Source organism: Zosterops lateralis (genome assembly GCF_965231275.1).
Source record: "Zosterops lateralis genome assembly, chromosome: 38".
Classification (NCBI taxonomy): Eukaryota; Metazoa; Chordata; class Aves; order Passeriformes; family Zosteropidae; genus Zosterops; species Zosterops lateralis.
In genome coordinates, this window is record NC_139798.1 from 599,996 (window position 1) to 616,048 (window position 16,053).

The following is a 16,053-nucleotide window of genomic DNA, read 5'->3' on the forward strand; positions in this document are numbered from 1 at the left end:
GTGACCCTGAGTGACCCTGAGTGACCCCTGAGTGACCCCTGAGTGACCCGAGTGACCCCCTGAGTGACCCCTGAGTGACCCCAGTGACCCCTGAGTGACCCCTGAGTGACCCCTGAGTGACCCGAGTGACCCCTGAGTGACTCTGAGTGACCTTTGACCCCTGAGTGACCTCTGAGTGACCCCTGAGTGACCCCTGAGTGACCCCAGTGACCCCTGAGTGACCCCTGAGTGACCCCTGAGTGACCCGAGTGACCCCTGAGTGACTCTGAGTGACCTTTGACCTCTGAGTGACCTCTGAGTGACCCCTGAGTGACCCTGAGTGACCCCTGAGTGACCCCTGAGTGACCCCTGAGTGACCCGAGTGACCCCTGAGTGACCCCTGAGTGACCCTGAGTGACCGCTGAGTGACCCGAGTGACCCCTGAGTGACCCCTGAGTGACCCCTGAGTGACCGCTGAGTGACCCCTGAGTGACCCCTGAGTGACCCCTGAGTGACCCCTGAGTGACTCTGAGTGACCTTTGACCTCTGAGTGACCTCTGAGTGACCCCTGAGTGACCCTGAGTGACCCCTGAGTGACCCCTGAGTGACCCCTGAGTGACCAGAGTGACCCCAGAGTGACCCCTGAGTGACCCTGAGTGACCCTGAGTGACCCTGAGTGACCCCTGAGTGACCAGAGTGACCCCTGAGTGACCCCTGAGTGACCGCTGAGTGACCCCTGAGTGACCCCTGAGTGACCCCTGAGTGACCCCTGAGTGACCCCTGAGTGACCCTGAGTGACCCCTGAGTGACCCCTGAGTGACCCCAGTGACCCCTGAGTGACCCCTGAGTGACCCCTGAGTGACCCTGAGTGACCCCTGAGTGACCCCTGAGTGACCCGAGTGACCCCCTGAGTGACCCCTGAGTGACCCCAGTGACCCCTGAGTGACCCCTGAGTGACCCCTGAGTGACCCGAGTGACCCCTGAGTGACTCTGAGTGACCTTTGACCCCTGAGTGACCTCTGAGTGACCCCTGAGTGACCCCTGAGTGACCCCAGTGACCCCTGAGTGACCCCTGAGTGACCCCTGAGTGACCCGAGTGACCCCTGAGTGACTCTGAGTGACCTTTGACCTCTGAGTGACCTCTGAGTGACCCCTGAGTGACCCTGAGTGACCCCTGAGTGACCCCTGAGTGACCCCTGAGTGACCCGAGTGACCCCTGAGTGACCCCTGAGTGACCCTGAGTGACCGCTGAGTGACCCGAGTGACCCCTGAGTGACCCCTGAGTGACCCCTGAGTGACCGCTGAGTGACCACCTCACCTCCTTCTTGACCACTCGCATGGACAGCACCTTGTCCACGATGGCGGCGTCCTCCTCGCTCGGGTTCTCCTGCAGGTGAGACAGGTGAGACAGGTGAGACAGGTGAGACAGGTGAGACAGGTGAGGACAGGTGAGACAGGTGAGGACAGGTGAGACAGGTGAGACAGGTGAGACAGGTGAGACAGGTGAGACAGGTGGGACAGGTGTGACAGGTGAGGACAGGTGAGACAGGTGAGACAGGTGAGACAGGTGAGGACAGGTGAGACAGGTGAGCACAGGTGAGACAGGTGAGACAGGTGAGCACAGGTGGGACAGGTGAGACAGGTGAGCACAGGTGAGACAGGTGAGACAGGTGAGACAGGTGAGACAGGTGAGATAGGTGAGACAGGTGGGACAGGTGAGGACAGGTGAGACAGGTGAGACAGGTGAGGACAGGTGAGACAGGTGAGACAGGTGAGACAGGTGAGACAGGTAAGGACAGGTGAGACAGGTGAGGACAGGTGAGACAGGTGAGACAGGTGAGACAGGTGAGACAGGTGAGACAGGTGAGATAGGTGAGACAGGTGGGACAGGTGAGACAGGTGAGACAGGTGAGCACAGGTGGGACAGGTGAGACAGGTGAGGACAGGTGAGACAGGTGAGACAGGTGAGACAGGTGAGACAGGTGAGCACAGGTGGGACAGGTGAGGACAGGTAAGGACAGGTGAGACAGGTGAGACAGGTGAGACAGGTGAGCACAGGTGGGACAGGTGAGGGACAGGTGAGACAGGTGAGACAGGTGAGACAGGTGAGACAGGTGAGGACAGGTGAGACAGGTGAGACAGGTGAGACAGGTGAGACAGGTGAGACAGGTAAGGACAGGTGAGACAGGTGAGGACAGGTGAGACAGGTGAGACAGGTGAGACAGGTGAGACAGGTGAGACAGGTGAGACAGGTGGGACAGGTGAGGGACAGGTGAGACAGGTGAGACAGGTGAGACAGGTGAGACAGGTGAGGACAGGTGAGACAGGTGAGACAGGTGAGACAGGTGAGACAGGTGAGACAGGTAAGGACAGGTGAGACAGGTGAGGACAGGTGAGACAGGTGAGACAGGTGAGACAGGTGAGACAGGTGAGACAGGTGAGATAGGTGAGACAGGTGGGACAGGTGAGGACAGGTGAGACAGGTGAGACAGGTGAGACAGGTGAGACAGGTGGGACAGGTGAGGACAGGTGAGACAGGTGAGACAGGTGAGACAGGTGAGATAGGTGAGACAGGTGGGACAGGTGAGACAGGTGAGACAGGTGAGGACGGGTAAGGACAGGTGAGCCAGGTAAGGACAGGTGAGACAGGTGAGGACAGGTGAGGACAGGTGAGGACAGGTGAGACAGGTGGGACAGGTGAGACAGGTGGGACAGGTGAGACAGGTGAGGACAGGTGAGGACAGGTGAGACAAGTGAGACAGGTGAGACAGGTGAGCACAGGTGAGGACAGGTGAGACAGATGAGGACAGGTGAGACAGGTGGGACAGGTGAGGACAGGTGGGACAGGTGAGGGACAGGTGAGGACAGGTGAGACAGGTGAGGACAGGTGAGACAGGTGAGACAGATGAGGACAGGTGAGACAGGTGGGACAGGTGAGGACAGGTGAGACAGGTGAGGACAGGTGAGGACAGGTGAGACAGGTGAGACAGGTAAGGACAGGTGAGCACAGGGGAGCACAGGTGAGACAGGTGAGACAGGTGAGGACAGGTGAGACAGGTGGGACAGGTGAGGACAGGTGGGACAGGTGAGGACAGGTGAGACAGGTGAGACAGATGAGGACAGGTGAGACAGGTGGGACAGGTGAGGACAGGTGAGACAGGTGAGGACAGGTGAGGACAGGTGAGACAGGTGAGACAGGTAAGGACAGGTGAGCACAGGGGAGCACAGGTGAGACAGGTGAGACAGGTGAGGACAGGTGAGACAGGTGAGGACAGGTGAGACAGGTGAGACAGATGAGGACAGGTGAGACAGGTGGGACAGGTGAGGACAGGTGGGACAGGTGAGGACAGGTGAGACAGGTGAGGACAGGTGAGGACAGGTGAGACAGGTGAGACAGGTGAGGACAGGTGAGACAGGTGAGGACAGGTGAGCCAGGTGAGGACAGGTGAGGACAGGTGAGCCAGGTAAGGACAGGTGAGCACAGGTAAGGACAGGTGAGACAGGTGGGACAGGTAAGGACAGGTAAGGCAGAGCACCCACCACAAAGAACTGCATGGAGGGGAGGGCGTCGCCCTCGGCCTCAGGTGGGGGCGGGGCCGGCGGCTGCTCGGGGCGGGCGGGGCCCGTCACGTCCAGCTCCTCCTCCTCCTCGTCGTCCGTGATCTTGATGTCCAGGTCCTCCGTGTACTTCTTCCGCTTCACCTGCCGGTTGGAACGGCGCTTCTGCACAGGTGAGACAGGTGAGACACAGGTGAGATACACAGGTGAGACAGGTGAGACAGGTGAGATACACAGGTGAGACAGGTGAGACATGGACAGGTGAGATACGGAGCTTCTTCCGCTTCACCTGCCGGTTAGAGCAGCACTTCTGTGCAGGTGAGATAGACAAGTGAGACAGGTGACAGACAGGTGAGATACAGGTGAGATATGGGACAGGTGAGATACAGGTGAGACATAGCTGAGACATGGGACAGGTGAAATACGGGACAGGTGAGATCCGGAACTTCTTCCGCTTCACCTGCCGGTTGGAACGGCACTTCTGCACAGGTGAGATAGACAGGTGAGACAGGTGAGATATGGACAGGTAAGATAAGGGTGAGATACAGGTGAGATATAGAACAAGTGAGACACAGGTGAGACAGTGAGACACAGGTGAGACGTGGGACAGGTGAGATATACAGCTGACATATGGGGCAGGTGAGATACGGGGCAGGTGAGACAGCACTGGTGGGACACGGCACAGGTGACCCCAGGTAACCCCCCAGGTAACTCACCTGGACGCTGCTGTCGTCACCATGGTGACCCCAGGTAACCCCACCCACCCCAGGTGCCCCCAGGTGTCCCCAGGTGAGCTCACCTGCACACTGGTGTCATGGTGGTGACCCCAGGTAACCCCAGGTGTGCCCAGGTGTCCCCAGGTGTCCCCAGATGACCCCCAAGTGTCCCCAGGTGTCCCAGGTGTCCCAGGTGTCCCCAGGTGTCCCCAGGTGTCCCAGGTGTCCCCAGGTGTCCCCAGATGACCCCCAAGTGTCCCCAGGTGTCCCCAGGTGTCCCAGGTGCCCCCAGGTGCCCCCAGGTGTCCCAGGTGTCCCAGGTGTCCCCAGGTGTCCCCAGGTGTCCCAGGTGTGTCCCAGGTGTCCCAGGTGTCCCCAGGTGTATCCCAGGTGTCCCAGGTGTCTCAGGTGTCCCAGGTGTCCCAGGTGTCCCCAGATGACCCCCAGGTGTCCCAGGTGTGTCCCCAGGTGTCCCCAGGTGTCCCAGGTGTCCCCAGATGACCCCCAGGTGTCCCAGGTGTGTCCCAGGTGTCCCAGGTGTGTCCCCAGGTAACCCCAGGTGTCCCAGGTGAGCTCACCTGCACGCTGGTGTCGTCGTCGTGGCGCGGGGACGGCGCCGGCAGCGCCTCCGAGTCCGAGTTGTCGGAGGAGGCGTTTCTCTTCCTCTTCTTCCCCACCACCGGCGTGATGGTGCTGTGAGTGACCAGAGTGACCGCTGAGTGACCGCTGAGTGACCACTGAGTGACCACTGAGTGACCCCTGAGTGACCACTGAGTGACCACTGAGTGACCACTGAGTGACCACAGTGACCATTGAGCGACCACTGAGTGACCACTGAGTGACCGCTGAGTGACCACTGAGTGACCACTGAGTGACCACAGTGACCACTGAGTGACCACAGTGACCAGAGTGACCGCTGAGTGACCACTGAGTGACCACAGTGACCAGAGTGACCACTGAGTGACCACAGTGACCACTGAGTGACCACAGTGACCAGAGTGACCGCTGAGTGACCACAGTGACCACTGAGTGACCACAGTGACCAGAGTGACCACAGTGACCACTGAGTGGCCACAGTGACCACAGTGACCACTGAGTGACCACAGTGACCGCTGAGTGACCACAGTGACCACTGATTGACCATTGAGTGACCACAGTGACCGCTGAGTGACCACAGTGACCACAGTGACCACTGACCAGTGAGTGACCAGTGACCGCTGAGTGACCACAGTGACCACTGATTGACCATTGAGTGACCACAGTGACCGCTGAGTGACCACAGTGACCACAGTGACCACTGACCAGTGAGTGACCACAGTGACCACTGATTGACCATTGAGTGACCACAGTGACCATTGAGTGACCACAGTGACCACAGTGACCGCTGAGTGACCACAGTGACCACTGACCAGTGAGTGACCACACCTCGCCTTCCCAAGCCATCCTTGGATGACCACCCACCCTTGATGACCACCAACCCTTGATGACCACCGACCCTTGATGACCACCACCCTTGATGACCACCAACCTTCAATGACCACCAACCCTTGATGACCACCGACCCTTGATGACCACCAACCTTTGATGACCACCCACCCTTGATGACCACCAACCCTTGATGACCACTGACCCTTGATGACCACCGACCCTTGATGACCACCGACCCTTCGCTGACCACCCCCCACCCCGACCCCTGACCCCGCCCCTCACTCACCTGGCCTTCCCACGCCCTTTACTCTTCCCTCCTCCTCCTCCTCCTCCTCCTTGTCCCTTCCCTCTCCTGCTCCTCTCCTCCTTCCCTCCTCCTCCTCCTCCTCCTCCTCCTCCTCCTCGGTCGCTCCCTCCCTTCCTCCTCCTCTTCCTGTCGCCGTCCTCGTCGGGCCGGACGCTGGGCAGCTCGTCCTCGTTGAGGACGCGGGGGATGTTCTGCTCGCCGCGGGCGCGGGCGCGGGCGATGGCCTCGGCCACGATCCTGTTGGCCTTTTCCTGCTTCTTCTGGTGCTCCAGCTTGCGGCTCTCGTCTGACGGGGTCCGGGACGACGAGGACGAGGACGGAGGGGCCGTGGGGGTCGCGGTGGTGGGGGAGGGGTCAGTCAGGACTTTGACCACCGAGAGGCCGGTGGAGGCGGCGCCGCTGGAGGAGGCGGCCTGAGGGGGAGAGAAGGGAGTGACCGTTAGGAGAGGGCGGTCAGTAGGGGTGGGTGGTCAGTCAGGACACGGGAGGGTGGTCAGTGGGGTCAGGGGTGGGTGGTCAGTGGGGTCAGGGGTGGGTGGTCAGTGAGGTCAGGGGTGGGTGGTCAGTCAGGACACGGGTGGGTGGTCAGTGAGGTCAGGGGTGGGTGGTCAGTGAGGTCAGGGGAGGGTGGTCAGTGGGGTCAGGGGTGGGTGGTCAGTGAGGTCAGGTGGTCATTCAGGACACGGGAGGGTGGTCAGTGAGGTCAGGGGTGGGTGGTCAGCATGGCTGGGGTGGTCAGTCAGGACACGGGTGGGTGGTCACTGAGGTCACAGTTGAGTGGTCAGTGGGGTCAGGGGTGGGTAGTCAGTAAAGTCAGGGGTGGGTGGTCAACATGGTCAGGTGGTCAGTGAGGCCATGGTTGGGTGGTCAGTCAGGCCAGGGGTGGGTGGTCAGCATCGCCAGGTGGTCAGTAAAGTCAGGGGTGGGTGGTCAGTATGGTCAGGTGGTCAGTGAGGACACGGGTGGGTGGTCAGTGGGGTCAGGGGTGGGTGGTCAGTGAGGTCATGGTTGAGTGACCACCACCCCAAACCCAACTGACCACTCCAAAACTGACTGACCACCCCACATTTTGAGTGACCACCCCGCCAAACTGACCACACCCCAACTGACCACACCCCCCACACTGACCACACCCCCACACTGACCACACCCCCAAACTGATCACACCCCTAAACTGACCACACCCCCACACTGACCACACCCCCACACTGATCACACCCCCAAACTGACCACACCCCCACACTGATCACACCCCCACACTGACCACACCCCCACACTGACCACACCCCCACACTGACCACACCCCCACACTGACCACACCCCCACACTGACCACACTGACCACGCCCCGCACACTGACCACACCCCAACTGACCACACCCCAACTGACCACACCCCCACACTGACCACACCCCACACTGACCACACTGACCACACCCCCACACTGACCACACCCCAACTGACCACACCCCCACACTGACCACACCCCCACACTGACCACACCCCCACACTGACCACACCCCACACTGACCACACCCCACACTGACCACACCCCACACTGACCACACCCCCAAACTGACCACACCCCCACACTGATCACACCCCCAAACTGACCACACCCCCACACTGACCACACCCCCAAACTGACCACACCCCACACTGACCACACCCCACACTGACCACACCCCCAAAGTGACCACACCCCCAAAGTGACCACACCCCCAAAGTGACCACACCCCCACACTGACCACACCCCCACACTGACCACACCCCCCACACTGACCACACCCCCAATTGACCACACCCCCACACTGACCACACCCCCAAGCCTTAACCCCGCCCCCGACTCACCTGTGGCTGCAGCACCACCTTGAGCGGCACCGTCAGCCTGTGGCCGGCCCCGCCCACCACCTGCGGCACCTGGGCCACGCCCACGGGCCCCGCCCCTCCCTGCTGCACCAATTGGATCTTCTGGGGCTGCCCGGGCGTGGCCGGGGGCTGCACCTGCAGCTGGATGGTCACCACCTTGGCCGGGGGGGCGTGGCCGGAGCCGGGCGTGGCCTTGGAGGGCCCCGAGGGCGTGGCCGGGGGCGTGGCCGCCCCGCCCTGCAGGAGGAGTTTCCCGGGGAGGGTCCCCAGCACCACGTGACGTTGGCCAGGTGAGGCCCCACCTGGGCCCGGCTGCTGCAGCACCAGAGTGATGCGCTTTGACTCGCCCTGGGGGGACAGGGGACACACCTGGGTCAGGTAACACACACCTGGGTCAGGTAACACACACCTGAGTAACCTTAAACCACACCTGGGACAGGTAACACACACCTGGGTCAGGTAACACACACCTGGGGACAGGTAACACACCTGAGTAACCCTAAAGCACACCTGGGGACAGGTAACACACCTGGGACAGGTAACACACACCTGGGGACAGGTAACACACCTGAGTAACCCTAAACCACACCTGGGACAGGTAACACACACCTGGGGACAAGTAACACACACTTGGGGACAGGTAACACACACCTGGGGACAAATAACACACACCTGGGGACAGGTAACACACACCTGGGGACAAGTAACACACACCTGGGGACAGGTAACACACACCTGGGGACAGGTAACACACACCTGGGACAGGTAACACACACCTGGGGACAGGTAACACACACCTGGGACAGGTAACACACACCTGGGTAACCCTAAACCACACCTGGGACAGGTAACACACACCTGGGGACAGGTAACACACACCTGGGACAGGTAACACACACCTGGGTACCCATAAACCACACCTGACTACACCTGAACACACCTGGACACACCCAAACCACACCTGGCCCCACCCAAACCTCACCTGGACACACCCAGTCCCACCCAAACCTCACCTGGTCCCGCCCAGCCCCTCCCAAACACCACCTGGACACACCCAAACCTCACCTGGACACACCTGGACACACCCAAACCACACCTGGACACACCCAAACCTCATCTGGACACACCTGGACACACCCAAACCACACCTGAACCACACCTGGCCCCACTCAAACCCCACCTGGCCCCACCCAAACCCCACCTGGCCCCACCCAAACCCCACCTGGCCCCACCCAAACCCCACACCTGGCCCCACCCAGACTCACCTGTGCGGGCCCCAGGCTCAGCCCGGGTTTGAGGGCGGCGCCGGCCCCGCCCCCGGCTTTGATTGGCTGCAGCAGCAGCTGCTTCACCTGCCGGGTCCCCTGCGCTGTGGCCACGCCCCCTTGTGCCGTAGCCACGCCCCCTTTGGCCACGCCCCCCGCTGTGGCCACGCCCGGGCGGATCTGGGGCGGGGCCAACACCTTGGCCAAGGTGAGCCGGCCCCCGTTGGGCGTGGCCGGGGGGGCGGGGCCTCCCCCGGGGGGCGGGGCTTTCAGGATGACGATTTTGGGGGCCTGGGGAGGGGTGGGCGGGGCCGGGGGCGGGGCCGGGGCGGACACGCCCATGAAGGGATTGCCCTGACTCAGCACTTCCGGGTCCGGGGGGGCGGAGCGTGAAGGGGGCGGGGCCGGCTCGGGGGCGGGGTCAGGCCCGGGGGGCGGGGCCAGAGCCCCTGACAGACACAGCGCCTCGGCCAATGGGTCCGCAGGGGGCGGGGCAGGGGGCGGGGCCAAGTCCTCGGGGAGGGGCTCCAGCCCAAACAGGGCGGGGTCGTCGAAAAGGTCCATGATGGGGTCGGCCATGGCCAGGAAGGGGTTAAAAAAAACCCAAATTGGGAAAAAAAATGGGAATTTGGGGGGTTAAAAACCCAAAAATGGGAATCTGGACCCCAAAAAATGGGAATCTGGACCCCAAAAAATGGGAAATTTGGGAGGTTAAAAACCCAAAAATGGGAATTTGGACCCCAAAAAATGGGAATTTGGGGGGTTTGAGAACAAAAAAAGGGAATTTGGAGCCCAAAAAATGGGAAATTTGGGAGGTTTTGAGCCAAAAAATGGAAATTTCCGGTCAACAAACCCCAAAAAATGGGAATTTGGAGCTCAAAAAATGAGAAATTTGTGGGTTTTAAATAAAAAAATGGGGATTTAGAGCTGGAAAATGGGAATTTGGGAGGTTTTGAGCAAAAAATGTGAATTTAGACCCAAAAAACGGGAAAATTTGGAAGTCTTAAATCCAAAAAATGGAAATTCGGGAGGTTTTGAGCCAAAAAATGGAAATTTCGGGTCAACAAACCCCAAAAAATGGGAATTTAGACCCCAAGAAATGAGAAATTTGTGGGTTTTAAATAAAAAAATGGGGATTTAGACCTCAAAAATGGGAATTTGGGAGGTTTTGAGCCAAAAAACGGGAATTTAGACCCAAAAAAAAGGGAATTTTGGGAGGTCTTGACTCAAAAATGGAAATTTGGGAGGTTTGAACCAAAACCGGGAATTTAGACCCCAAAAAAAAGAGAATTTAAAGCCCAAAATTGGGAAATTTGGGAAGTTTTGACTCAAAAATTAAAATTTGGGATCGACAAAAGCCAAAAAAAAAAAAATTCGAGGGGAATTAAAATTAAAAAAAAAGGGAATTTGGGGAGTTTCGACCTCAAAAATGGGAAATTTGGGAGGTTTCGACCCAAAAATGTGAATTTAGAACCAAAAAATGGGAAAATTTTGAAGCCTTAAATCCAAAAAATGGAAATTCGGGAGGTTTTGACCCAAAAAATGGAAATTTGGGGGTTCTGGGGGAATTTGGAGGGTCCTGAACCCCCAAAAAAAGGAAATTTTGGGGGCTCTTGACCCTAAAAATTGAAAATTTTGGAGGTTTTGACCCAAAAAAAAGGAAATTTGGGGGATCTCGAGGCTGAAAATGGGAATTTGGGGGGTCTAGAAAAACAAAAAAGGGAAATTTGGGGGGAATTTGGGGGTCCCCAACCCCAAATTGGGGGGGTTGGGGGGTCCCTGGATTTTTGGGGTTTTTTTGGGAGTTTTTGGGTTTTTTGGGGGGGGATTTGGGAGAATTTTGGGGTTTTTTTGGGGAGGTTTTTGGGGGATTTTTGGGGTTTTTTTCAGGGTTTTTTTTTTGATTTTTGGGTGGTTTTTTGGGACTTTTTTTGGGGATTTTTGGGGGGTTTTGGGGGATTTTTGGGGTTTTTTTCAGGAGTTTTTTTTTGGGGTTTTGGGGGGTTTTTTTGGGAATTTTTTTTGGGATTTTTTGGGGGATTTTTGGGGGGTTTTTGGGGGATTTTTGGGGAGTTTTTGGGGAGTTTTTTTGGGGGTCTCTTCTCAGGCCGGGGGGGCTCCGGAGCTCCAGGCTGTGGGGAGAGAAAATGGGGAGGGGGATCAGGGAGACCCCAAAATCCACAAAATCCCCCCAAAATGACCCTAAATGACCCAAAATACCCAAAATTACCCCACAATTACCCCAAAGTGACCCCAAAATCCCCAAAATTTGTGGGTTTTACCCCCAAAAAAATGGCTGAGAAACCCCAGGGGAAAAGGGAGAGCCCCAAACTGGGAGAACTGGGAGGAACTGGGAGCCCAAACTGGGATAAACTGGGAGCCCAATTTGGGGGTAAATGGGATAAACTGGGACCCCAGTTTGGGGGTAACTGGGATAAACTGGGAGCCCAATTTAGGGGAACTGGGACCTCAAACTGGGATAAACTGGGACCCCAATTTGGGGGTAAATGGGATAAACTGGGACCCCATTTAAGGGGAACTGGGACAAACTGGGAGCCCCATTTAAAGGGCACTGGACCCCCCAAACCCCAACCCGGAAGTGCCCAACCCCCCGTTAATTCCCGCCCCTCCCCCTCCCCTCACACCCCCCTCAGGCCGCCCCTCCCCCCCCCGCCTTTTCCCGCCTTTACCTGTCCGGCCGCGCCTGAGGGGGAGGGGGGGGGAAAAGGGGACCAAGATCGAGATTTCAGGCCTGTGAAGGGAATAAAAAATTCCCCCCCCCCGCGATAAATTATTTTATATTTAAATATTAAAAAAGGGGGGAAGGGAAAAGAGGGGGGGGGGGGGGATCTCCCCTGAGGGGGGGGAGGGGCCGCTCGTGGCGCCCCTCACGGAGCGGCTGCGGCGCAACGCAACGCGCGGCCGCCTCCGCCGCGGCCACGCCCCTTCCCGCCCCTTTCCTGCCTCCCCATTGGCTCAACCCCACCAGCGCCGCGCGGTGATTGGTTCAAATCCAACCAGCAAGGTGGGTTGAGCCCGCCTACCCCGGAAGTGCCCCCCCAATAAATGGAGGGGTCCTTGGGGCCGGGGCGGCCGCGCGGTGCCTGATGGGAAAAAACAGGCGGCGCCAAAGGCGGCCCCGGGCGCCGCCATCTTGTCCCCCCTCAGGGGTCCTTCCCCTCAGACGCGAAAAAAAATTAAAAATAATTAAAATATAATGAAATAATAATAAAAATATTAATAAAAAGGGTTGGGGATGATCGGGGGTTTGTCCTTGAAGGATCGCTTGAGGGAAGATTGGGATAAAGCAGAAAAATCGGCGATAAAAGCGAGGCCGGGGTTCGGGAGTTCAAAAAGAATTCAAGGAAATTTTATAAAATTTAATAAAATTGAGGGAAAAAAAGGCTCGAAATGAGGCGGTTTAGGCGGCGCGGAGGGAAAATCCCTCAGGAATCGCGGTTTGGGGAGAAAAATGGGGTTAAAAGGGAAAAAAAATGAAGGAAATGGTCAAAAATTTGTGTTCAAATGTCCCGGATTTCAATAAAATGCCCCAAAATTCGAGTTAAAATGTCACAAATTTCAATAAAATGCCCCAAATTTCAATAAAAAGCCTTAAAATTGGTGTTAAAATGTCACAAATTTCAATAAAAGCCCCAAAAATTGGGTTAAAATTCCCCAAATTTCAACAAATTAGAATTAAAATTCCCCAAATTTCAATAATAAACCTCAAAATTAGTGTTAAAATGTCCCAAGTTTGTTAAAATTTGGGTTAAAATGTCCCAAAGTTCAATAAAATGCCCCAAATTTTAACTTAATTTAATTAAAATTAATTATTACTTCTTATTTTTCTCATTATTATCCGAAATAAATTGAATTTAATGGGATTAAAGGGTTAAAAAATGGCAAAAAATGGACTAAAAGTCCCAAAAATTGATTAAATTGGCCCAAAATTGGAATTAAAAGTCACAAAATGATAAAAACTAAATTAAAAAATTATTAATTTGAGAAACGTGACCTTAAAAAGCCCAAAAATTGGATTTTAAAGGTTAAAAAAGGCATTAAATGGTCCCAAAAAGTGTAAAAATGCAGAAATTAAACAATAATTTAATTAAATAACATTTTTTTTAACAATTTTGGCCTCAAATCCCTTTAAAAATCTCAAATTTTCCCATTTTTAAAATAAATTTGGTTCTGAATTTGAATTCCCTCAAAATTCAGGTTTTTAATCACAAAAAAGCAGATTTTTTTTTTCCTCAAACTTTTGATTTTTGGTGATAAAAAGGTGGAAAAAAATAAATTTCACATTTTAAAATAAATTTGGCTCCAAATTCCAGAAAATTCCCCTCAAAATTCAGAAATTTGGGATCCAAACCTGAAATTTGGGGTGAAAAAAAAATTGGGTTAAAAAAAAAAAAAAAAGAAAATTTGGCTTAAAAAATTAAATTTGGGGTTTAAAAATTCAAAATTTGGGATTCTAACCTGAAATTTGGGTTAAAAATACAAAATTTTGGGGTCTGAGCCTCAAATTTGAGTTGAAAAAACATAATTTTGGGTTAAAAATTCAGAAATTCGGATTAAAAACTCGGAATTTTGCGTTAAAAATTCAAAATTTGGGGGCCAAGTCTGGAACTTGGGTTAAAAATACAGAAATTTGGGTTCTGAGCCAGAATTTGGGTTGAAAACTCGGAATTTTGGGTTAAAAAAAAGGAAATTTGGGTTAAAATATCAGAAATTTGGGAACCAAACCTGGAATTTGGGTGGAAAATACAAAATTTTGGGGTAAAAATACCAAAATTTAGGTTAAAAATACAGAATTTTGAGTCAATAAAACAGAATTTTGGGTTGAAAATATAAAATTTTGGGTTGAAAACAAAAAATTTTGGGTTAAAAAATTCAAAGATTTGGGATCCGAGCCCAAAATTTGGGTTAAAAATACAAAATTTTGGGTGGAAAACTCAGAATTTTGGGTTAAAAATTCGGAAATTTGGGAGCCAAATCCGGAATTTTGGGATCCAAGTCTGGTATTTAGTTTAGAAAATGGAATTTTGGGTTAAAAATATGAAAATTTCTGCCGAAAAAACCAAAATTTTGGGATCCAAGTGTGAGTTTGAGTTAAAAAAAATGGGATTTTTGGTTGAAACCACAAAATTTTGGGTTAAAAACATGAAAATTTGGGTTAAAAATTCAAAATTTGGGATCCAAGTCTGGATTTTGGGGTGAAAAAAATGGAATTTAGGGTTGAAAACACAAAATTTTGGGTTAAAAACGTGGAAATTTGGGTTAAAAATTCAGAAATTTGGGATCCAGGCCTGAAATTTGGGTGGAAAATATAAAATTTTGGGTTAAAAATTTCAGAATTTTGGTTTAAAATTCGGGAATTTTGGGGGTGACCAAGCCCTGCCCCCCCGGGCTGGCCCCGCCCACTCACCTGTGATTAGTGCCGCCCTCGATGACGTCACCCGCCGCCGGCCAATGGGGAGCGCAGGGTCCTGGAAAAGGGGCGGGGCTTGGTCAGTGTGGGCGGGGCTTTCTCAGGCACCCCCAAAATCTCCTGAATTTTCCCCAAATCCCCCCAAAAATCTCCCAAATTGCCCCAAAATCTCCTGAATTTCCCAAAATTTCCCCAAAATTTCCTGAATTTTCCCAAAAATTTCCTGATTTAACCCTAAAATATCCTGATTTTCCCAAAATCACCCCAAAATCTCCTGAATTTCCCAAAATTTCCTGAATTTTCCCAAAAATTTCCTGATTTAACCCTAAAATCTCCTGATTTTCCCAAAATCACCCCAAAATCTCCTGAATTTCCCAAAATTTCCCCAAAATTTCCTGATTTACCCTCAAAACCTCCTGACTTTACCTCAAAATCTCCTGAATTTCCCAAAATTTCCTGATTTAACCCCAAATTTTTCAGATTTCTCCCCAAATCTCCTTTTTTTTTTTCCCTCAAAAACTCCTCAAATCTCTTCATTCCTCCCCAAATCTCCTCATTTTTCTCCCTTTTCCCTCAAAACCTCCTCAAATCCCCCAATTTCTCCCTAAAACATTTGAATTTTTCTCTCATTCCCCCTCAGAACTTCCTCAAACCTGATCCCCCATTTCCCCCCACCGAGACCCCCAAAACCTCCTGATTTTCCCTCAAAACCCCCCAAAATCTCCCCATTTCTCCTCAAATCCCCCCATTTCTCCTCAAATATCTTCATTTTTCCTCAAAAATTCCTCATTTTTCCCTCGTTTCCCCTCAGAACCTCCTCAAATCTCATCCCCCCATTTCCCCTCTCAAAACCTCCCAAAAATCTCCTCATTTCTTCCCAAATCTCCTCATTTTTCCCCAAAACCTCCTCAAATCCCCTCATTTCTCCCTAAATCCCCTCATTTCTCCTCAAATCTCCTATTTTTTTTCTCTCATTTCCCCTCAGAATATCCTCAAACCTGTTCCCCCATTCCCCCCCACGGAGACCCCCCAAATCCTCCCGATTTCCCCCCAAAATCCCCTCATTTCTCCCCAAATCTCCTCAAATCTCCTCATTTCTCCCCAAACCTCCACATTTTCTCCCCTTTCCCCTCAAAATCTCCTCAAATCTCCTATATTTTTCTCTCATTTCCCCTCACAATCTCTTTAAACCTCCCCCCCCCATTCCCCCCCCCCAAATCCCCCCCAAAACCTCCCGATTTCCCGCCAAAACCCCCCCAAAAAATCCCCATTTTTTCCCTCCGGACCCCCCTCACCTCCCCCCTCCCCCCCTCCCTCACCTCCCCTCCCCCTTTCCCTCCTTCCCCCCCCCCGGCTCGGCCCCGAATCCTCCCGAATCTCCCCCAAAAAATAAATTTCTGCCCCGTTCCCCCTTCCCCTCCCCCCTCCCCCCCCTCAGGTCTGCCCCCCCTCCCCCCTCCCCCCCCCCGCCCACCCCTCCCCCCCCCTCCCGTCGCCGCCG

The 16,053-nt window shown here is 53.9% G+C and overlaps 1 protein-coding gene and 1 long non-coding RNA gene across 2 annotated transcripts in view; both read right to left on the minus strand.

Moving 5' to 3' along the window:
- The window catches only part of CHD8 (chromodomain helicase DNA binding protein 8), a 68,727-nt gene extending 58,948 nt beyond the window's left edge, over window positions 1–9,779 (minus strand). Inside the window, 6 exon segments of the mRNA XM_083882212.1 lie at window positions 1,298–1,366; window positions 3,520–3,702; window positions 4,832–4,946; window positions 5,968–6,401; window positions 7,839–8,204; window positions 9,122–9,779. Of these exon segments, the coding sequence (XP_083738338.1) occupies window positions 1,298–1,366; window positions 3,520–3,702; window positions 4,832–4,946; window positions 5,968–6,401; window positions 7,839–8,204; window positions 9,122–9,700 (1,746 nt within the window). The 5' untranslated portion in view covers window positions 9,701–9,779.
- A 1,392-nt stretch (window positions 9,780–11,171) lies between these two features.
- Window positions 11,172–15,639, minus strand: LOC310921931. The gene is made up of 4 exons (XR_014592240.1): window positions 14,907–15,639; window positions 14,550–14,786; window positions 11,812–11,873; window positions 11,172–11,253 (listed from the first exon to the last, which is right to left on the minus strand). It is a non-coding gene; the product is annotated as an uncharacterized lncRNA (long non-coding RNA).
- Between the last annotated feature and the right edge of the window lie 414 nt (window positions 15,640–16,053).